Source organism: Vulpes lagopus, chromosome 8 (assembly GCF_018345385.1).
Source record: "Vulpes lagopus strain Blue_001 chromosome 8, ASM1834538v1, whole genome shotgun sequence".
NCBI lineage: Eukaryota > Metazoa > Chordata > Mammalia > Carnivora > Canidae > Vulpes > Vulpes lagopus.
In genome coordinates, this window is record NC_054831.1 from 33,526,681 (window position 1) to 33,550,870 (window position 24,190).

General features: G+C 41.3%; 1 protein-coding gene across 1 annotated transcript in view; it reads right to left on the bottom strand.

Annotated features, from left to right (window-relative positions):
• Positions 1–24,190, bottom strand: part of CRYL1 (crystallin lambda 1) — a 138,319-nt gene that overhangs the window by 18,231 nt on the left and 95,898 nt on the right. Inside the window, exons 4-5 of the mRNA XM_041765106.1 lie at positions 13,469–13,630; positions 6,480–6,674 (exon numbers count right to left, since the gene is read on the bottom strand). Coding sequence (XP_041621040.1) covers positions 6,480–6,674; positions 13,469–13,630 — 357 coding nt within the window. The remainder of the gene's footprint in view (positions 1–6,479; positions 6,675–13,468; positions 13,631–24,190) is intronic.

Sequence of the window (24,190 nt, forward strand, 5' to 3'; positions counted from 1 at the left end):
TAAGGAAGAAACATGCTGCCCATAAAAATAAGATGTTAAAATGTAAAAACAACAAAAAACCAAAACCATAAAGTTTACCTTAAAACAGATGAACTACAACACATCAAGTCTTTGATCAGTGTCTCACTGGGGACAGAGCCAGGGCTTCTCCAGCTTGCTTCAAGGAGCATATGAATGTCCTGCAGAGCTTATTAAAATGCAGAGTGTGGTTCTGCAGGTCTGAAATGGGCCCTCAGGTGCTGTGTTGGTAACGAGCTCCCAGGTGAGGCCCCCCCATGCCTTCTAGGAGTCTCACATGCTTAGCCAGGATGTGAGCATTTCAGCTCAGAGCTAATACACTGGTGGCAGCTGTTGCATTAAAAAAACTACACGGGCTTCAGGAACTCAAAAAACATGGGCACCATTACAGCACCACAGTCTGTAACATGCACTAAACCATTATCATATGCCAGGCATGTTCTAAGCCCTTTACATATGTAACCCCACTAATCCTCATCACATCCCAATGAGAAATAGTCCATCGTCACCTCCACTCACAGGTGCAGATGCTGAAGCACGGAAGTGGCACAGGTTTGAATCCCCAGCAGACTGCAGAATGTGAATCAAACCACTTAACCTCTTGAGCCAGTGTCTTAATAGGTAAGGGCAGGGGATCCCTGGGTGGCGCAGCGGTTTGGCGCCTGCCTTTGGCCCAGGGCGCGATCCTGGAGACCCAGGATCGAATCCCACGTCGGGCTCCCGGTGCATGGAGCCTGCTTCTCCCTCTGCCTGTGTCTCTGCCCCCCTCCCCTCTCTCTCTCTCTCTCTCTGTGACTATCATAAATAAATAAAAATTAAAAAAAAAAAGGTAAGGGCAAAAAATAACAATGTACCTCTCATTAAGATGGGATGAGATCTTAAGATGGGATGACCTGTAAATCATGAAAAATATAAAGGAAAGTGCTTTGTAAACACTATACAAACTAAAGTTACTGATGAGTAGATGATCCTTGGGGGTTCCCTGTGCTAAGACTCCTAATTCCTGTGTTACAGTCTCATATTCAACAGAAACACCTAAATGAGTCTATCACAAAAGATTTCCTCAGTTAATTTTACTATATGATCTCAGAGATACATTTTATTAACTGAAACAATTCTTCATAAAAGGAATTAGACCCAGATCCCATAAACTATGCCTGCCTGACAAGAAACCAAGAACTGAATTCCTGCGGCTCAGGGCATGAAAAAAAGAAATCCAACCTCAAAATTACATTGCTCAGAAGGGTGAATAAAACCTGAGATAAGCAATTTCCAAAGCTCATTACCAACACATTCCAACAGGCTGAGAATCTGCTGATGGCTTTATGATTCACTCCAGCTCACCTCCACCTACCCTGCCTGGATGGAGCAAGAATTTATGGGCAGCACAAGCTCAGATGTTGTCTGGGTGAAGGTTTTATTATCACAACACAACTTCCTTTATTGTGATCATTAGCTTAAGAATATTGACTTAAAATCACATTCTTGGCCAACAGGATCTTGTGCCCTAGTGACCCAATCTTGGGCTACTAGACTGTAGCTGGACTTGTTCATCTGGCATTTCCAAGCTTACAAAGGGCTGCTCCATCTCAATTCTGAAGCCAAACTGGAAGGGAAAACATGGGGTGAGCACCTGTGAACATAACCCAGTAATCTTGTTCCTTCAGGTACCTAGCAGCCCATCTTTCTCCCAGTCTTGTTCTTGCCAAGCTTACACAGCTGTGTGGGGACAGACAATCGATGGCAAGACAGTCTGTCATGGTCTAGGTTGCCACAAAGATGAAGTGTGCCTTGTTCCCAGCACTTTCTCTTTCTGACCAGGAAATAAGGTCTGCAGCTCACCTCCCTCTTCTTGAATGGGCAGGCCTGCACAGAAGCCTCCCTAATCTTTCCCTGCTCCACCCTTAGAATTACTCTTCCATGCTTGGCTGCAAATATTAAAATATGTGCTCCAGAGTTGGTGAATGAAACTCAAAAACAGGAACAACATAAAGAAAATCAATGAAACAAAAAGTTGCTTCTTCAAAATAATCAATAAAATTGATAAAGCTCTAGCAAGGCTGACAAGGATAAAAAGAGAGCAGACACCAATCCCCCATATCAGGAACGAAACCAGGAATATCACTACAGACCCTGCGGACCCTAAGTATGAGAGTACCACCAGCACCTTTAAGTTCATGAATTCAACAACTCAGAAGAAATGGAACGATTTCTTAAAAGCCACAAACCATTAAAACTCAACCAAGATGAAACAGACAACCTGAATGGTTCTTATAACAATGTCATTAAAAATCTCTTGGGGGGGATCCCTGGGTGGCGCAGCGGTTTGGCGCCTGCCTTTGGCCCAGGGCGCAATCCTGGAGACCTGGGATCGAATCCCACGTCGGGCTCCCGGTGCATGGAGCCTGCTTCTCCCCCTGACTATGTCTCTGCCTCTCTCTCTCTCTCTCTCTCTGTGTGTGTGTGTGTGTGTGACTATCATAAATAAATAAAAATTTAAAAAAAAATTTTAAAAAAATCTCTTGGAAAAGAGCCCTCCACACCCAGGTGCTTTCACTGGAGAATTCTACCAAACATTTAAAGAAGAATTAACAAAAACTTTATAATCTCTTCAAAAAAAATAAAGAGGGAAAACTTACCAATTCATTTATGTGTTATTACCTTGATAGCTAATGAAGTGTTACCTTGATATCAAAACTAAATAAAGACAGTAAAAAAAAAAAAAAAAAACAAACCACAAAACTATAAACCAGTATTTCTTCTGAACTTAGGAAAAATTCTCAACAAAACATAAGCAAACTGACTCCAGCAATGTCTAGAAAGAATTAGACACCCGCTGGTATTTATTTCTGGTATGCTAGGCTGCGTCAACATGGGAAAATCAATCATAACCTACCAGATCAACAAAATTAGCAAATTGCAAAACAGCATCTTTCTGCTCCTCTGATATCTGCATTAAGACACCACCATGGCTGAAGAGAAATGCAAGCCATCATTCTGGCCAGGCCCCCTGCCTCTCCCACTGCAGCTCACACCCCAACTCATGGGTAGAACTCCTGGAAATTCACACTTGGATTTGATTTGTGCAGAGCTGTCTACACACAACACCACAGAACAGTATTCCTCACTGCATCGCTGACATGGCACCCGAGAAGCCAGGACAGTGGCATGCAGGCCCATATGCTGCACGAGGCATCTTTGTGCTCTGCAACTAAGGCACCTTGCAGCTTTCATACCTGAAAGCACACTAGCCCTAGTGTGGGTCAAAGAGAAAAGGTTCTGCCAAATTTCAACTTGCTCTGTGAATCAAAGGAATGAGACTGAAGCGCCCATGATGAGTCCCTTGACCTCATCTTAGCTCCTGGTGTTTTCTACAGCAAGGCTGAGCCTTAGTGCTTTGGCCCACATGTGAAACCCACTGCAGAAGGAGAATGTCTTGGAAAGATAAATTCTTTGAGATTTTTGGATCTTTTGAATTTAAGACATATAAAAAAAAATCTTCACTTTTTATTGCAAAACATCCCCAATTCAGCTCCTTTTTATATTAAAGTTGCCCTTAAATGTTTTGAGGGAAACTCGGAACACCCTAAAATCTAAATTCAAGTTCAACTAGCTCTGAAATTGTGAGTCAAAGGGGTGTCATGTAACCCCAGCCCTGACTGGGGCTCAGCACACGCGTGCAGATCTGCACACAGCAAGGTGGGGCTCCCGAGAGGCTTTCTCACTTTGCCCGACTCTCAAGTCTTAAATGGAAACAAGACCACAGGCAGCACAGGTTTTCCTTTAAGAAATTCATGTGATAAAGTCAAGACTCCTTAAGCCACCCCACCTAATGGGCAGAAATACTGATCCAACTATGCCCAAGGGGAGGGTGGGGAGGTGGGGGGAGTTAAGAAAAATGTGCCTTTAGTGGGTCTGCTGGGCTGCAGTGTGGAGAACTCAGAGGGAGGAGCCAGGGAAGGACTCTCTCGGTGGGACTCTGGCTCTGCCAGCCCCAGAGCCTAGGAAAGCAGGGCCGCAGTGTGGAAGTTCAGAACCCACACCTGTGACTTCTCTGCCCCAAGAAACAACAACTTTGGGAGCAGGTGCACAGCCGGTGTGCTGATGGCCCTCCCATGTCTGGCTGAGCAGAATTGGTCAAAGCACCTGGGGGACAACACTGGTGTCCCTGCCCTCTGACCTGTTCCCTCCATGATCCCCTGTCCCACAACTGAAACACTTCACCTGTCACTAAAGTCTCTGCAGAGCTCTGGAATGCCCACCATTCTATTCCTGCCTCACCCCACCCTGGACAGAGGGACCTGCTATTTCTAGGCCTGCCTGAATTCTGTCCGTAGATCATCTTTATTTCTAAAAGTGAATTATCTTATACACATTCACCAAAGAAACTTGAGGTTCTAGTCACACTTTATCGTCTCATTTCTGTAGCCTTTTTTCAATTTTTCACATTCAAACCGTATCCTGCTGAATTTTAGCATTTGGTGCCCTATGGGGACTTCAGACACGTGAGTTGCACAGTAGCCAAAGTAGATACACGGGTGGGATTGTCAGGTATGTCGTCCCTGGGAACATTCCTGTCAGCCAGTAATATGATTATATTCAGTCCACCAGTGGAGACAGGACAATCAGAAGGAGGGCAGAAAAAATGAGGCCATGAAAACACCCAGAGTGGCCAAATTCAGAAACCCTTCCAGCCCATCTTCCTCCAACCAGTAAAGTGAGACACTGGAACCCCTCACTGCTCTTCCAAACCTGGAGCTTCCAGACTGCAGCTGGTTCCAGTTGTGGTCAACATAGAATCCTTTGCATATGACTCCCACCTAATTCTATGATACCAGAATCTCCAAGTTTTTCCTCAGGTTGGCTCACATCTTTCTGATTAGAGGAAGCAAGCTTCAACTTAGGGCTTTTCTTTATCTTTGGGGCACTGAGATACCTTACAAACAAAAGTAAAAACTGTCTTAAAACTTCTCACAGGGCAGCTGGGGTGGCTCAGCAGTTTAGCGCTGCCTTCAGCCCAGGGCGTGATCCTGGAGACCTGGGATGGAGTCCCACGTCGGGCTCCCTGAGTGGAGCCTGTTTCTCCCTCTGCCTGTGTCTCTGCTTCTCTCTCTCTCTCTCTCTCTCATGAATAAATAAATAAAATCCTTTTAAAAAAAAAACTTCTCACAGTGTAATACTGAACTTTTCTTGTGGTCTGTTAAAATGTTCCCCTTCTCTAGACAAGGAGAAATATTTTAAACACAGCTCCATTGGGGTGCTCTCAGCTCAGTGTTGTCTTTCAAACATTCTACCACTGATACTAAAAAACATTCTACAACTTTAGGAAATTAAAACTACAAACTTAACAGTGAAAATCCCAGGACTCTATCTTGAAGATATAGGAACATTAAGTGGATTTAAACAGTAAGGACACAGAATTGAGCTATTCTGTGGCAAATTACCATGGCAGTCGGGTCAGATAATGAATCTAATGGGGACGGGACAGAATGCCAGAACCAGGCAGTGGGAGCAACACATGATCAGGAACTGGGAAGCTCCAGCACAATGCTCACGGGCTGGCTTCCTAGCTCCAGTCTCAGGCTGGGCTGGCAGACTCCCGCAGGAGGTAAGCCAAGAAATGGGCCTGTTCCACAAACAGACAATTCAGCCTGAGCTCCATTCCCTCTGCCCTGTGGACCTGGACAGACTTACTCACTCTACCAGGTTCCTGCAAGATGAGAGTGGGCAGATGGTTCTGTCTTCCCATATGGAAGCTGGGGAAAGCAACAGCAAGCCAGTGGACAGAACCAGATGGTCTGAGCCTGAGACCCCTGGACTCTTCACTGCAAGTCCTGGGGCCGCTTGGATTGTCTATCCTGCCTAGCACCAGGTCCTTTGTACACATGTATGCAGTGAGGTGATTTTGAAAGTCACATACAAAAGCTTTCCATGAAAGAACAAGGGTGTGTGTGTGTGTGTGTGTGTGTGTGTAATGTTTTATTTATATGTGAGATGAACATATTGCTAACAAGTTTAAGGCTTACCCATTATCTCTTCCTCAAGCTCTTGAAATAAACTAGACCTCTCTAGAGGATACAAGTTTACCCAAAATTTAATTTTTCCTCCTCTTGAAAAATCATAACACTGGGGGGAAAACCTGAGACTATGAGAAAATGCAGTGTGTCACACAGAGAAATTATGTGGTAATTTCTATGTCCTCTATGAAAGGACAGGAAACAGAGAAGTCTATCATCAAGTGTGAATATCAAATGACTTACTGTAACAGAGGAATCTCTGAACCATGTGATGAATTGCTACATAACATTTTATTTTCCTTGTCTGTTGACTGAACCTGAGAGAAGAGCTTGCCCTCAGTCCCCAGAACAGAGCAAGCAGGACCCAGTGCTGACTTTCCCACCACCTCTCCCCCATGGCCACCTTTCTCTCCAACTGCCAGAGGCTGGAAGCAGCTCACTCACCTCCACAAGCCGCCAGGCCTCACCGATGATGGCATACTGGAGGCGATTCAGGGCAAAGCCATCAATCTCCTTCATGATTCTGACTGGGGACTGTCCAATCTTCCGCATCAGGGCATAGGTTCTGTCCATTGTCGCAGGAGCCGTCTCCGGGTGTGGGACCAGCTCAACCAACGGCACGTAGTATGGTGGGTTTACCTTATGAGAGAGATGGAAGGGGAAGGGCTCAAAAGACAGCTCTGGAGTCGGGCTGTTGTTTTGGCAGACTTTGCTTGCCTATCTTGAATGGTCAGATGGGGCAGATTTGTCTTTGGAGAGGCCTCTCTAGATTTAGCACCCATGACAAGAAACTTGAAATATGAAGTAATCCAAAAAGGTGGGAAAGGAAAAACTTGAGTGCAGAATTCTGTGGTTTTATTTATAGAAAAATCAGAACCAACACAGGAGTTTGAAATTTGGAGGGGCAGATGACCATCTGAAACATCCAGGACTAATCTCCAAACCCCTGACCTCCCCACAGGATTTCTCAGCTACCAGTTGTTTAGACTGGTCATCCTCAGAGCCATTTTCTCTACAAGAGTCACTGCAGGTTCTTGCCATTCTACTGTGTTGGTATTAAAAATCATTGACAGCATGATTTTGGGAAATACCCAAAACTTGGTATTTCCCTAACTTCTCCATGTTGAGCCTCAAATGTCTGCCCCACCCCATCCCCCACCAATCTCACCTAGATATCACACAGCATCAGAACTCTACCACAGCCTCATCATAATACAGCCTAAGATGGGAAGGGTTGGTTCACCGTGAGTAGGCCCCGAGGGAAATGCTTGCCTAGCCCAGCATTTACACTTTGGGCTCTGGTTTTCTTGCTGTACTTTGAGAAGCTGTTCTTGAAGAAAAGAAAGTTATCCTAGGTCCAAAGAAAATGCTGGTTGGTAGAACCTGATTAGCCTCACCATTAAAAGCCAAATGCACTGTAGTAAAATGTTCTCCAAATGATGCTTTTAAATAATTTTTCCTTGATATATGGATGAAAATTGATAGAATATTATAGTCACTAAATAGCTTTAAGAAGCATCCATTCTAAAATGACTTCTACAGAAAAGGGAAAGAAAAATTTCTTTCCCTAGGACATCACATAGGAGAGGCCTCTGGTCTACACACAGTTTAGAGTTCCTTCCACTCTCAGCCTGCCCTGGTCACTCTCTCAACCCTCTTAGAAAGCAAGAGAGGATGGCACCTGTTTTCAAATAAGTAATTACGAATCAGTGCCTCAACTGAATCGCTTATCTCCTGCCTAGACTGAAGTCTTATAAAAATGTCTACCCCTGGCTTTTTTAAATATCAGAATTGTAAGAACTGGAAGTAGGTGTATCTTGGATGAATTTTTTCTTACTATAAGACAAAGACGTTGGGCTTAAGGTCTTTCAATGTTGCAAGCCCCATAGGTAGCAAAAACACAGTTGAGACAACAGTTAAAAAGCATTTGTACATACCACTTGCTAGTTTCCTTGTGCAAGTATTCTTTACAGGTTCTCCTCCTGCCTACACTCTCCTTAAATGGTGGTGCTCCCAGGCTGCCCCCACTGGCTTCCTGCTATACCCACTCTCTAGCTCTGGGAAGAGCTCAGCAGTTCTCAGGCCATCACTCCTACCCCAAAATGCTGTGATCTCACACAGAGCTCATCTCCCACTGCAGGCCCATATTTGCAGTCATGCGTTGGACACACCCCTAGGATATCCAACAACCATACACTCAACCTGTCACGAACTCCACTCCCATCTCTCCCACCCTAAACCGTAGGTCCTCTTCCTAGCACTGCACCTTGATGAGACCCATCACAGCCTCGACACCCAAGTTAATACCATGAGAAGTATCCTTGGTGCCTGCCTCTCCCAGGACCCTCCTCTCCCTACACCTTCCCATCCATGATTCTGTCAATTCTATTCACATCTTTCAGAAAACCCATTCTTGCCACCACACACTTAGCTCAGGCCATCACCTCCAATGAAGATTCTGGCACTCTCCTCCCCAGCCTCCCCCTCCAGGCTCATCCTCTCTGCTGCTGCCAAGGTGATCCTTTGTCAGGCAGGGGCCTGTCAAATCCAGAGACAGAAAGGAGAACCCGAGGCTGCCAGGGCTAGGGGCAGGGGAATGGAGAGTTGCTGTTTAATGGGGACAGAGTCTCAATCTGAATGAAGACAGAGAGTCTGAGCAGATGGTGGTGAGGTCTGCAGGACAGTGGGAATGTGCCTACTGCCACTGGACCGTATACTTAGAAATGGCTAAGGTGACAAATCTTTTTTTTTTTTTAAGGTGACAAATCTTATGTGTATTTTATCACAATTAAAATTTAAAAAAAAATTAAAAACAGCTAATCATACCACCTCCAGCTCAAAACCCTGCATGACTTTAAGTCCCTACCATCCACTCAAATACAACTGCACGATCTGGCCCTTTGCACTTCCTAAAACAGGCCAAGTTTCCACACTTCTGTGTCCATGTGCTCCAAGTGTATAAGCTTCTGCGAGAGGACCTCCCAGATCTGAGGCCCTGGATGGGGTCGTACTTGCCATGGCACCTCAGTTCCAAGACAAGGACCCTGACCCCTACTGCAGGCTCAGAGATGGGCAGTGACAATGACATGGTAGAGAGAGGAGAGGTGGGGATTGGAGAGGACAAGAGGTAAGCAAAGCAAGCAACTCTCTTAAATATGAAAGGAATGGCTGTTTCCTGACACTACTCTCTTTCTGACGTGACGGCAGGACCTGGGCCTTCTGCTGTTGGAGTCTGTGAGTTAGAGTGAGAAACATATTCTCAAGAAATGAGAAGAACAAACAAAGGAGGAAAGGAGGCAACTTTTCTAAAGGTTATAGGAGATGGTCCCCAGCTCAGCTGGTGAGAGAGCGGAGCTGAGCTTTGCTGGAGGCCCAAGAGAGGGCCTGGCCTGTGAGGCTCTTTGAGAGCTCAGGTTGAGCTGGGCGGTACAAGGGGGGCATTCTCCATTCACCTCATGAAAAGCCTGCCCAGAATCTGGACCGGAGCCTGGGAGGCATGTGATCACAGCGATAGCACAGCACGCCCAACACAGAGCCTTCGCTTATTTTCTCTGCAGCAGATTAAACAGAGTTAAACTCACAGAGGAAAGGCAGACCGTCCCTTTTCCCAGAAGACAGGTGCAGCAATTTGTAATTCATTTGCACAGCCCTGCTGGGGAGAGGGCACTCCTGACCTGGTGAATTCCTCTTCCTCATTGAAAAACGAGTATAAAAATGAATCAGTATCTTGCTTACCGCAGGTGGACAAGACTAAATCCTTTGCTATTTTGATACTTTACATAGGAAAGTCTTTTAGTGATAACCCCCACCCCTCTGAAGGTAGCAGATGGCAATTTGAAACAGGCACTGCTTGCACACACACACATACACACACTCATGTGCTCTCCACGAACAGCAAACTTATAGATAAATATCCAAAGTACCATCAACATGAGGGCAAATGGTTTTAGGGTCAGGTGGAAGAGTGAGTCAGAGAAGGTGCAAGCGTAGGCAAGGAGTGCTTGGACGGGAACACTCTGGGTGCCTCATGCGAGTTGGGCCTGATTTGACTCCAGGCTACCATGGCTGACTAGTAACCTACGTGAGAGTTGTGTGTTTAGGAACTGTTCCCACTCAAGACTCTCCCTAAGCAGATAGTGTGAACTTCCCAGGCAGCGTCATCCACAGGGCATCCATAAGGGTGGCACCAAGAGCATCTGATGGGCTCACACAGCCCCATCAGCTCCATGGAACCATCACATCCCCAACTGAAAACAGACTGTAGACCGTGGCTGAAACTATCAGTAGAAAACTGTTTGCTTTGATTGATCACTAACATAGATCTAAGTACCAAGAGAGAATGCAGCCAAACTCCACTTTCAGTTAATCACTGGCTACCAAATAGGCAACCCTGAGCCTCTCTACACATCCACAAGGAGATGAGGCAGATAAGCAAAGGCAACATAAAAGACATCTGAGAGGAAGCCTATCAGGGACACAGACAATGGCCACATTAACACCCCTCTTCCTGAGTCCGCCATTCTCCTGGCTCCAATCTACCTGTGCATAGAGAGAACACATCCAACCTATAGTGACTTCCACTCACCCACCAGGGCTCAGAGGACCTGAAAGCTCCTCAGATGCCAATGGGAAAAAGTGCCCAAGAAACAATATGTGATGTAGAAACTCCTTGGCTGTTGGTTCTTCCACAGAGGGGTGGAGGCAGCAATCTTTTGCAATTGCTGACTATCCCCTCTTGCCACAGCCTTTCAGAGGCATGAATAGGCTTCCCTTGCCTTTATCCTATTTCCTGTCTGGGTGAAGAGTTGTGAGTGACTAGAGCACAGAGCTGAGGCAGTGCCATGTGAACTGATGAGCTGGGATTCTCCTGCCCAGCTACAGGGCTGAAGGGAAACTGTAGCTCCTCAGAGATAGTAAATGGTTCTTGATGATTTAGGGATTATCCATCTAGCCTAGGTTGAATTGCTCAAAGACACTTTTCCCCCCCACTCTCCTTGAGCTCAGTGGAATGAGGACATGGTGGGCAGCACCAGTACAAAAGAAAGAAAGGATAAAATTCCAAAGACAGTCAACTTGGGTGATTTCATTTGCTTTAGTGAATGTTGGCTTGGGTATAAAATAATTTACAAAAGTAATAAGAGGTTAATTTTTGAAGTAAGGTCTGAACTTAATTTGCCTATGCTGTTTGCCTTTGATTAAAGAAGTAAGAGTGAGCAATCCTGGAATGGTAGTAGGAGAAATGTCATTACTCAATAGTCAGGGGCTGAACTACTAGTCAGAGGTACTCGTTAGGTGTGACAGAAAAGTGAATAAGGTGTGGTCTCATCCATTGGGTTTAAAATGAAGAGATACAGGTAGAAATCTTGTTAAAGGACTTTGGAGGGGATCCCTGGGTGGCTCAGCGGTTTGGCGCCTGCCTTTGGCCCAGGGTGTGATCCTGGAGTCCCAGGATCGAGTCCTGCATCAGCTCCCTGCATGGAGCCTGCTTTTCCCTCTGCCTGTGTCTCTGCCTCTCTTTGTCTCTCTGTGTCTCTCATGAATAAATAAAATCTTAAAATTAAAAAAAAAAGAAAAACTTTGGAGGTATTTTCTAAACAATTTGACTTAGTTGTTTTTTTCTTTCTTTCTTTCTTTTTTTTTTTTTTTACCTGATTCAGAAGTAAAATCTCTGGCTAGAAATTGGAAATTTTCAAGTAAGAGGCTTACACCTGTCACTGAAGCAACCAACAATCTAATAAGTGGTTTACAGTTTCTAAGAGTCCTTTTTACAGACATGTAAATATCACAGAAGCAAAGATAGGACATGTTTCATGTCACCTGGTATTTGGATGCTGTAGTTAAGGTCCCTCTTGGCGCTAATTTCCTCTATCTGAGTGGTAGCTACACATGACTGGTTTTCTTCTAGGCTCTGTGGGTCTACGCCTCTGTATTTGAGGACACTTGGTATTTGGATGCTTCAGTTAAGGTCCCTTTTGTATGTCAGTAGGAAGACATCCAGACATCCAGAACCATACAGCTCTGTGAATGGTGGTGCAACTCTTGTCAGTACACAGAATCCAGCAGGCATCTGTGACTTCCCCTTCTTCCTCCTCTCCCTGAGCCAAGTCTGTCCCCCTCCCCTGCCCGCTCTAAACTACTCTTGCTCAGAAAGAGTTCTTTCCCTCCTCTTAGTCTAGAGCCCTGGTCCTCCATACTTGGAATACTGCCCCAATTTTGTGAAGCAGCTGCTCCCCTCTCTGAGCCATCTTCAATATAGAAAGAACCTTCTGATTACCCTCCAAAGGCAGCATCTCTACCGCATCACAAGGCTGCTCTGTGCCTAAGCCAGTCCCAGCTCTTCAGAGCAACTCTGACGATTCTGTATAACCCAACTATTGTCCAGCCTTCCAGCATTTTCCTCCTGCTCCCCAAGTATGTGAGGTATGGATGCCCTTCCAGGCAGGCTAGCCTCCTTATGATGCTACACACCCCATGCTTGCTCTTGGCCAAGTGTCTTTGTTTACAAACTTTCCCAGCCTCACATTCTCTCCTCTCTTGTCAGCCCAACCAGATCCTGCCCAGCTTGGCTCCAGTTTCCCCATTAGGCTGTCCCCAGCCTTCACCTCCGATGGCCTGCTGGTGCTGGGGGTATGGCCACTGTCATCTACTATCATGTCTATTATGGCTTGAGCTAAGTTAGCTTTTCTGTCCTAACAGGCTGTCCTGGGTCTCCAAGGTCACAGTGAGCTCAAACCCCCACCAAGTGATCCTTGGATTTCCTCTCTGATTCCCCTTTCCTCACATTACCACATTAATCTCAAAAAGATTTATTAAGCACTTGCACATCAATGTGGAACTCACTGTCCAATATACCTGATCATGCACCCCCTAGTGAGTAAGTTTGTCCAGGTAATTACAACAGGTGGGTTCAGGGAACAAAAGAAAAAGGGGTAGTGGATTTAAAGTCAACCAGAATCTCAGGAGCAGGACCCAGAATCTGCCTTATAGCAAAACTGATCCTACTCTGAATTGTGTTGAGTATACTACACAACACAGTTACATGGCTACAAATTCTTACTCAATATACATATTTTGTAAAAGTGGCTTTTTCCCTGACAGTGGAACTATGCATTTAGTAGTCTCTCTCTTCAGTTAGAAGGTGAGTTACACAAGGGTGAAAGTATATAAGTATCGTGCATTCTATCTCATTATGCACTAGGTATGCAGATACAATTCAAGGCATTTTTGGATTAAACTCTTTTTAAAAATGCCAGTATTTTACAACTTTCTAAAGATACTTTTAAAAAACCCACTAAATTATACAATTTTAACTGTGTGGCATATGAATTATACCTCAATAAAACAGTTAAAATTTACTAGCAGATTAGTCAAAATGTATTGTTCCTGAAAACCAAAATGAGATATAACCAATTCTTGAGGTGTAAGGCACTCACCGGATGGACCACAAGGCACTGCTTCACGTGCGCCAGGCCAGCAAACAGCTTAGAAGGCAGGAGGCAAGAGGTGGAGCTGCTTAAGACAACTTTATCGTCGACAATTTGATCTAACTGAGCAAAAATCTTCTTCTTCAGCTCTAGGTTTTCTGGAATACATTCCTGAAAAGGACATATTCAAATTAATATTCATGATACTGTATTCAGTCAGGCTCCAACCCAAGCATGTCATGTTTGATTCATTCCCAAAATGAACTGATTAGATAACTACTAGCAAAATTTAAGAACAAAACAAAAAGTTGCTGAAAAACACAGCAAATCTCCATAATTCTGGAAACTGGGTGACATAATATGGGAGTTGTATTTTCTAGTTTTGCACAGGTCTGAAAATTCTCATAACAAAAATGTCTGCCAACTGAAAATTCCCATAATAATGCAGTCTGCCAAGTCTATGGGGGTAGACTCGACAGCAGAAGACATGACACCACCTTTGGTGCAATGCTACAAACAGCAATAGTAGCCATCACCACTTATTTTTCCTATTTGTCCTGACTATCAGATCAACTTATCTTCAAGGAAAAATCTTATCTTCATGAAATGGACAAACATGTTACATCCATAATTCCCAAAAGGCTTCTAGAGCCTTTTGCCATTTCTAATTGGCAATCTTTTTGAAAAGGACTTTTGTTTCTAAAAATCTAAAATTACTTTAATAGGGACACGGGAGGAGGACAAAGGACCAAATTTGGATCAAGTGCTGCAGATAACACCGCTCTGAAATCCTAATCACGCACAGAGCCGGGGTAGAGTGAGAGGACATTCTCAAACACCCAAGTGTGGGCCCGCAGATGAGGCCTGTTCCTGGGAAAGTCAGATACACGGTGGATACTGCCCTGCTTTGGATGGAAGCAGAACAGGAGAAGATTCACAAGCTGCTCCAATACTAGAAATACTAGAGGCAAGAGGCCTGTGGGTGGGGGAGGGAATCATGAATTCCCAAGGTTCCCTGGTGAACTTATAGGATAATGGTCTCAGTGTGGTCTGGTAATCATCAGCATCAGAATCAACCGAGTACTTGTCAAAAATACAAATTCTCAGGCCCTCATCCCAGACCTACTTAATCAGTCTCTGGTGGTGGGGTCCAGGTAGCTGCATTTTTGTCAAACATTCTGATGATTTTTGTTCCTCCTAAAGTTTGAGACCTACTATTCCGAGGTGTGGATCCAAAGTGTGGATCATCTATACTCTCAGTGTGGCATGCTACCAAATATATCCTCAAGAATCTCTCCACTGTGTCTAAGCTCTGTCCTACACTCCTCCTCCAGCTACTCACAGACAAACCCAAGGATGCCCTGATTAGTGTAATAGCACTATGGTGGCAGAAATGGTTTAAACACCAGCAGAATACCAAAAGTGTGTAAAGGTGAGCATGCAATGCTGAAGGACTACTGGGATTATATGAGAATCACCCCTCAAAAAGGAAAATATGTTCAAGTTTGATTTAGTAGTATCTAATCATTAATAATGGAATCCAATATATTGAAATCAACTGTGTAAATATTATGACATAAATTCCATTTTTATACCATCTACAAGATTTTAAAAGTTTTACTCTGAGGGCAGGGAGTCAATATTGTGTTTGTTTATACTTTTTAAAAATATAATCAAACCATGTTAAATTTTATTAAGAACAAAAGGTCATATAAGCGCCACATCTCAAAGACAGGGAAAAAATGGAGTCATTTTAGAACTGTAAAGGCCATTGTATTAAATCCCCTTATCAAAAGGGGAAAAAAAGCTACAGTTGCTGGCTGGTTGTACTGAGTAATTCCTGGATCAGTTAAGTCAGCGAGTTGGGTTAAGTTTAAATGGAGCCTTGTAGTAAAGCCAGAGACTAAGAATGATGCAGATACTGTTTGAGAGAATAAAAGAGTCCTTGTGAATAGCCTTATTGTGAGCCTGTCATGCAGATTCTCCCCTGAAATGCTATGCCTTTCTTCAGATCGTCTGATTATCAAAGAGGCAAGAAAATTTGAACCAGAGGAAACCCAAACCTGCTACAATTATGTAAGGGTTTTTTAATGGCACATTTGCTTGATGTTTTGTTGTTGTTGTTGTTGTTGTTGATAGTAGAAATTGTTCAATTTGGTGGGCCAGGATTATAATGCCTCTGTCCATGTCAAGCCTTGAGTTCATTTCCTTGCTATTCATTAGGGAGCTGATACTCCTCGTCTGAGAAATGGAGTCTGAAACACTACTAATCAGGACCTTTATCACTGCGGTTTATTACAAAGCTAAGAGACGCAAGGGCCATTCTCTTTGCCACAAACGGGCTGGGAGGAAGGGCAGAGTACCAAACAATGAGACAGCTGAGAACCCAACTGCAAAGCAGGCTTGCTCCCTCTAAACTACAGCCATGTGACCAGGTGAGACTCCAGCCCATGTCTTTCCAACAAAACGGTGTTTTTCAGAGGTCCTTTCTGGAGAAAATGTGAAGTGTTAGCAAATGTTCTATCTCTACTGAATGTAATAAGCTTGACTTGGCTTAATTAAACTCTGACAGCACTTTGAAACCAATGATCATTATCTGTTTGTATTTTGTTTATTTTGAAGTGGGAGACACAACACATAATAAATGTTATTCTCACACACAACTACTATAGTCCGCATGCTCAGATTTCAACAAACCAAACAAAACTCGGGACAAATAAAGCACAATGTAACTTCCCAAGTACCACAGCCCTACCTGGTACATCAGAAGGAGTTCACTCATCTCAGGCAGTATCAGGCGGTTAAAAAGCGAGGTTAAGTTTAAACACTCCTTTTTCCTTTGCCTTCTTGAAAGGAAGAAACTGAATGATGGTATTATAGATACAACTTTAATTCTCTCTAATTTACTTATATTTTAAAAGGTAAATCATTTATAAATTGTGGTGTTTTGTTATTAGTTAAAGGTACCTGTGACAGCATTTAACTCATTAGGAATGTTCTAGAAAAGCAGCACAGCCATGGCAAGTCAGTGTACTGGAGAATTCCCAAGCAAAGGAAATAACTCATGTTTAAAGTTTACTCACTTGCTATGCAATGGTATATATTTTACAAAACAAATATGTTCATAGGGAAAATGAAATTTCATTGATTTTTTTAAAATCGATTCAGCCATTTTAGATAGGCATCCTGTTGCTAGAAAAATCTATATTTGTTAATACAAAACATCTGGAAGCAATTTCAATGTACTTTCCAGAAAGTCAAACTAAATTAGAAGACCTCAGTACTTAAAGTATTTTACATGCAAAGAAATTTTATTAGCCAAAAGACATGGGGAAAGAAAAGAAAGGTGAGCTAAAACCCTACTGCAATCACAGCAGAAGGAAATTAATTTTCAAACTGAAGATGGAAGTGATCCACATTACAGTCTGTTAGCACTAATTACATCTATTCGAGCTTTCATTATCATAGGCAATGAACTTAATCTTATGTCTTAATCAGAGGCTTTTTTTCCTTAACATCAAAATAAAGTTTTTAAAAGCATATTACAAATCCTAAGTAGAGTTTACAATAATCTAGAACAAATTGTACCCAACCTAGAGAGATCTTTCCAAAGTAAAAATCAACCTAGAACATATATTTTTTTTATTGGAGTTCAATTTGCCAACATATAGCATAACACCCAGTGCTCATCCCATCAAGTGCCCCCCTCAGTGCCCATCACCCAGTCACCCCCACCCCCTGCCCACCTCCCTTTCCACCACCCCTTGTTCATTTCCCAGAGTTAGGAGTCTCTCATGTTCTGTCTCCCTCTCTGATATTTACCACTCACTTTCTCACCTTTCCCCTTTATTCCCTTTCACTATTTTTTATATTCCCCAAATGAATGAGACCATATAATGTTTGTCCTTCTCTGATTGACTTATTTCACTCGGCATAATACCATATTTAGGAACGTTACTTCCCAGGGATTAGTTGTTAAGGTTACCAGAATTATTGTTGTTTGCTTTATTTTATTTTATTTTATTTTATTTTATTTTATTTTATTTTATTTTATTTTATTTATGATAGTCACACAGAGAGAGAGAGAGGCAGAGACACAGGCAGAGGGAGAAGCAGGCTCCATGCTGGGAGCCTGACGTGGGATTCGATCCCAGGTCTCCAGGACCGCGCCCTGGGCCAAAGGCAGGCGCAAAACCACTGCACCACCCAGGGATCCCCTGTTGTTTGCTTTAAATAGCAGTCCTTTCTATGGGTAATCACAGGGAATGAAGAAGAGGCTGAAATGCATCGATTGCTGTCCTGATTAATGAGTCTATTCCTATCCTCATTCCAATGCTATTTCTGGTACCTTTTATGAAATTTTTTATTTAGAATTAGGTTAAAATACTTGCCATGAAAAAAACCACAATTAAAAATATTTCATTTAAGCTTGCAAATAGCATACAGTTTCTTTCTTTTTTTTTTTTAAGATTTTATTTTTTTATTCATGAGAGACACAGAGACCAAGAGAGGCAGAGACACAGGCAGAGGGAGAAACAGGCTCCATGCAGGGAGCCCAACGTGGGACTTGATCCTGGGTTTCCAGGATCACGCCCTTTGCTGAAGGCGGCGCTAAACCACTGAGCCACCCAGGCTGCCCAGCATACAGTTTCACTGCATTTTAAATAATATTTCTCATGAAGAAGACCTGGAATTTTTAATACAAAATTTTTACTTAACAAAGTGCTGAGAATAGCATAAAACATAAAGTTGGAGAAGAATTAAGGTATAAGGATTTTTTTTTCAGATTTTAATATTTATTTGAGAGAGGGAGAGTATGAGCAGAGGGAGGGGGAGAAGGAGAGGCAGAGGAACAAGCTGACTCCCTGCTGAGCATGGAGTCCAAGGCAGGGCAATTCTAGGACCCCTGAGCTGAAGTCAGATGCCTAACTGACTGAGCCACCAGGTGCTCCATGGAATGAATTTTTAAGGAGAAAAATTAAAAATAAATAAGTTGATGTTAAGAATATCACATCAATCACTGAGACCATTTATTACCAATGAGAACTATCTTTAAACTCTAGGTGATAAATTTGAGAAGACTATATAAGTTTTTTTTTTTTACATGACTTTTTTTGCCTCTATATCAAATAGACATGTTGCATTTCCATCAGGGATCTCTCCTTAAAGTGCAGCAATTCTCAAAGCAGCAGAGAATAGGCAGAGAGTCTATTTGTGAGATTTGGAGGGGAAAAATTAAAATATGATGCGTTTGTTAATAATTGAACTAGATATTTTAGCCCACTTTATTGTGGCAATGAGTGAAACAACAAATTACATTCAACATATTTTGTTGGATGACACTGTTTTATGAAAACATTCTCATTTTTGAAAACTCAAGTTTTATACTATCATAAAACTAGTTTCACTTGCAACCATGTATATATTTGACTATAAAATATAGTACTTTCAATAGGAATAATATCACCAAGGCAATAGCTATCTGTATCTTGACTCCATCTGTCCAGAGGAGAAACCAAAAAGTCAAAATTTATAGGTGTGACTAAAACAGTTCTTATTTATTCTTCAAGTTCTTTTAATAAAAAGAATCTAAAATTTCAACAAGCCAAGCATCCAATTTAAGAAGTCAGAAATATAATAAATCCAAAGAAAAATAAAAAGACTATATATAATAAAGATGGCAGAAGCCAATCAAATAGAACTAGAGTTTCTCAAAACTCAGTCTCAGACTCTCTTCTCACCTAAATTCTCTCTCTAGGAAATCCTAACTAAGCCCACAGCTTAACTCACCAAACTAAAGACTCAACTCACACTTTTATTTCTCCTCCTCAAACTATCTTCATATGGATACTTCATGGGCACCTCAAATTTATCTAATTTCATCCCCTCTTCCAGTGCTAGCTGGCATATAAATTTTCCAGTATAGAAAGAAAAACCTTAAATACTTTATTAATCTCATGATCTATAGGGAAGTAACATCACAATTCCAGTTCCCTGCCTACAAAATTTCACTAGGTTTAGGTTTACCCTAGTGATTCTCATTATTTTGTAAAATGTTTGTTTTGTTTTGTTTTTGTAAAATGTTTCTAAAGCATCAAATTTATCTGATAAAAATATTTATAATCAGTAATGTTAATCAGTAATGTTAATATTTAATAGTCTAATACTAAGTGACAATATTCTAATGACAACCTACCATATACTTACATCATAAAGTCATTTCTCTCCCTATAATAACATATGACCAAATCTAGGTATATTAGGCTACAAATAAACATTATGTAAACTCCAAAACAGGGGGGGAAAGAAATTTTGTATTTCAATATTCTAAAAGTTTACAAGTCACATGCAAGAGAAAATAAATATATTAAGAGAACACTGCCCGTCTTTTGAATTGATATTTAGAAAATGGCTATATTTAAACAAACACCAATACTATAAAATAGAATTGAAAGATGAAAGCTCCATGAGAGCAGGAATTTTTATTCTTAGTTTATTGCTGTATTCCCAGCTCCAAGAATAATATCTGACAAAAAAGGGGGCCTTTAGTAAGCATCTGTTGAATCAATGAATTTATTAATTAATGAAAAATTCTGTGATGTAGTCAGTTTCATACAATGTCTCACGAGCTCATTGGATACATATTTACTCTTCTCTATCATTACATTATTTTAGAGAAAATGTCTAAAGAGTGCTGAAGGAATAAACACAAGATACCTCTCTGCCTTTTGGCAGCCCAAGGGGCAATCCTACCCATTCTTGGACCTACACATTCAAAACAGACTCCCATCTTCCATGGACTAAAAATCTGTTTTCTTTAACTAAGGATTTGTTCTGACTTAGAAAGATATTCCATTGAAGTCCAGGCATTTGTTTCTCTCCTTCTTTCCCAAAATCTGCAATAGCACAAAGCCCGAAGGGTGAACTGATCTGTCTCCTTTCAGTATATATGTGATGGATAGACTCTCAGCTACTGCAATCCGTTCCACACTGCAAACACAGGACCCTGCCACTACTGCTAATGCCCCTCCCGTTTATTCAGCTACTAGTCATGTTGCTAATCCCACAGATAGTACTCCATGGTAAAAACAACCTCTAGTATTTTTTTTAATTTTTATTTATTTGTTTATGAAAGACACACAGAGAGAGAGAGGCAGAGACATAGGCAGAGGGAGAAGCAAGCTCCATGCAGGGAGCCCAATGTGGGACTCGTTCCTGGCATTCTGGGATTATGCCCTGAGCCGAAGGATCAGGCCCTAAGCTAAAGGCAGATGCTCAACTGCTGAGCCACCCAGGAGTCCCAACCTCTAGCATTTTTTAATAGAAAAAAAAATTTTGTCACCTATATCTAATGCAATAACTCCTATTTAATTTACACTATAAATCATAACATTATGCCACATCCTACAGAAGATTTTCTTGGTACATGTATTTGTGTACTAGTCTAGAAGTATTTTAGAATCTTGAAGAAAACTAAAATATGAAATAGATCACTGAAGGGACCTTGGGAAGGTGGAAGTCTGAAATTTACTGACAGGTTACTAAATATTAGTATTAAATCTGAATTCAATACACTTCTAATGAGGAACTAGTTGACGCAAGGAACTTTCCCACTGAAAAGAACAAGATGTAGTTCCTGCTTTTCAAGAAGCACAAGTTTTAAGAAGCGCATAAAAAAACAGACATCCATGCAAGTAGCTATAATAGAGCAGATAATACGTGCTGTAACAAAATTAAGCAAAATGACAATATGGCACCAAGCCAGAAGACCACATGTACCTGGTTAGAGTTAAGGATTACAGACACTTTTATACTGTCTGGTCAAAGTAGAAATACTAACATAGTATCATAAACTGCTCTTAAGTGGCCTTACTAGGGGGAAAAAACATATATTGATAACAAGAAGGAACATAAGAATGTTTCTATTTGGCCTCTAAAAGGTCTTACTCACCAATCATATCCCAGGGCCTACCACTGAGCACAGGAGGAGCTATAACAACAAATTACTTGTAGAGAGCACTCCACTTTTGATAATGGTACACTACATTGTTTTGGACAATCCTCCTACTGACAATAATTTAAAAAGCTGAAAACATACAAAAAATAATCTGTCTGAAACAGTGAAGAACTGTAGGGTTGAGATTCAGGTAGTAGGGAAACATGAAGATATAAGCCTTATATATAGTTCCTCTTTAATCCTCAAAGCAATTGCTTATTTCAAAAGCACAGACAAAATGGCTGAAGTGATAAGCAGGGCTTTTGGCAGATTCAAAGTGCTGAGGGAAAAAGCTAGAGCTCAAAGCCTGGTAACTGCTCTAGGCTTTCAGTTAGTACTGCTCTAGCTCAAGGGCTACACCTTGGAGTAACAGTGACCAGTGTTCATAGGCCTCAACTTATCTCAACCCATGATTAAATTAAAGAGATAAGCTCCTAGCCTAGCTTCTCTGGAGGACATAACCAGAGCCTTGATTTTTCATAAGCAATGTCTCACACTTAAAGAAACAAAACAGATACCAGAGAGGACTTGACTGAAAACCTGGAGAAAACACAGACTTTAGAAATAGATCCATGTGACATTCAGAGAATGGTGTTACTGGACATGAACTTTGACATAACTATTATTAATATGTTTAAGGAACAAAAAGATACTGAATAGTTTTAGCATATAACCAGTAACTGTAAAAAGAATCAAATAGAAATTCAACAACTGAAAAATACAATGAAGACTTTTAAAAGAAGGACTTAAAAAGTAGATGAGACATAGTTGAAGAAATAATTAATAATTGGGAAGATACATCAGGATAAAATATCCAGACTGAAGCATAAAGAGACATCAGGATGGAAAATGCAGAAAAGAGCATATGAAAAGCACAGAAATGTTGAAAATTTCTAACATACAGGTAAGTGCAGTTCCAGAAGCAAATGGGTTCAGCGAGACAGAAAGCAACAGAAAAGGATACAAGCAACATATAAGGAGAGAATCAATTTCCAAAATTGATTAAGGAATTATTATAAAGTGATTCTGACAATATGGACACCCACAGAATGAGACACTATAACCATTAAAGCAAGGGAGCCTATTTTTTAATACTGAACATAATTATAGAGTACACAAGACGTGTTAGGTGAATAGGAATATACTAGTCTTCCCTATAACTCTAAAATAAATGTACATAAAATATTGGAAGGAAATATACAAAATGGTAATAGGGACTCCATCTCTGGGCAATAAAAATACTATATTTCTTTATTCTTTTATAAATTTTCTAATTTTCTATAATTACCACAAATTACTTATACAATCAGAAGAATGCTATTTATAGCAGTATATGATTGTGTATTATACTAAGATTATGTCCAGATATACTTGGAAAGAATGGAAACATGCACATAAACATACTATCAAGATGACAATCTTAGAGTGATGGGATTAAAAGTGATTTTTTTTCTCCATTTTTTTCAAGTTTTTCCACATTAAGTTTAGGGCAAAACAATGTTTATGGATAATATCAAGAATTATAAAGAATCTGAGATTTTGCCCTATTTGGAAGCTAACAAGCTTTCTTGCCATAGTTTCACAGAAGACACAAGACTCTTGGATCAGAGACAAAGATATTGTAGGATATCAAGAAGCATGAGCTTCATGTTCACATTAGCTCTCCTTATCCCCAAATCCCAAGGGGTTAATGTGAGGGGAGCCAGGAGGATATGGTTTTGTGTTTTAACTGAGGAACTCTGAACCTAGGAAACACAAATTCCTTGCAAATGACTGCAAGCAAAGCTACCTGACCAATGCCTAGAGGATGACAGCAAACAAAATTGCCCTTTGCTCCAAAGAGATACTCTATCTTCCAAGGCTGTTAATTATAGAAATACCCCTGAAAAGTTAGTCCAGAGCAAAAGGGTCTCTTTTTCCCCATGAGTATTGAAAAGAAAAAAATAATAATGAATCTCACAATATATGATAGTATTGCCTCAGCAATGAATTTAAGAATAAGCTAAAATTCTATACTAGTCCTAAACCTCCAGCTAAGAAAGGAAAAGTTTCCTTTCCACTGTAGATTTTGAAGGGTTTCTCTAGCAATAACTATTCCCAAATTAAAGACTCTAATCAATGCAAAACTCATCTTGGTAAAACAGTTAATGAGAACACACACACACTACCAACAGGTATGTGTTTAGTCAAACACATATTAACGAAGTTGCAATCCTTCCCAATTAAAAACAAAAAACAAGAAATGTCTGAAACCATGAGTCATAGCCTTAAATTAAAAGAGAACAAATCCTATTTTAAGAATTGAGAGCCTAGGGATAAGGACCAGTTGTCAGCAGCTTTTGTCATCCCATTGGTCATCAGTTGATTCACTGGTCTGTCTAGTTTTACCCTTTCTGCTCATTAAGGAGGCCATTTCCCTCAAGAAACAAGATCCCCTCTTCATTCAAATGCATGAAAGGACAGCAAGAGTAACAAGCAGAGGGAGTCTTTTTCCCTCATTTTACTCAGCTCTCTAGGTCACTCAGACTAGTCCACTAGGGATTTAAAAAAAAAAAAAAGATTTCCCATTTTGGTATAAGAAATAGTAAAGTAACAGCCACTCCAATCTTGTATATACAGCTTCAAAGCAATGCAGTATAGCTTCTTGTGTACCATTGCATTAACTTAGGCAATATTCTTGGCTAAAGACCTCTAAGAAGCCAGCTCAAAGAGGATCAACTACCTAGATAATAAAG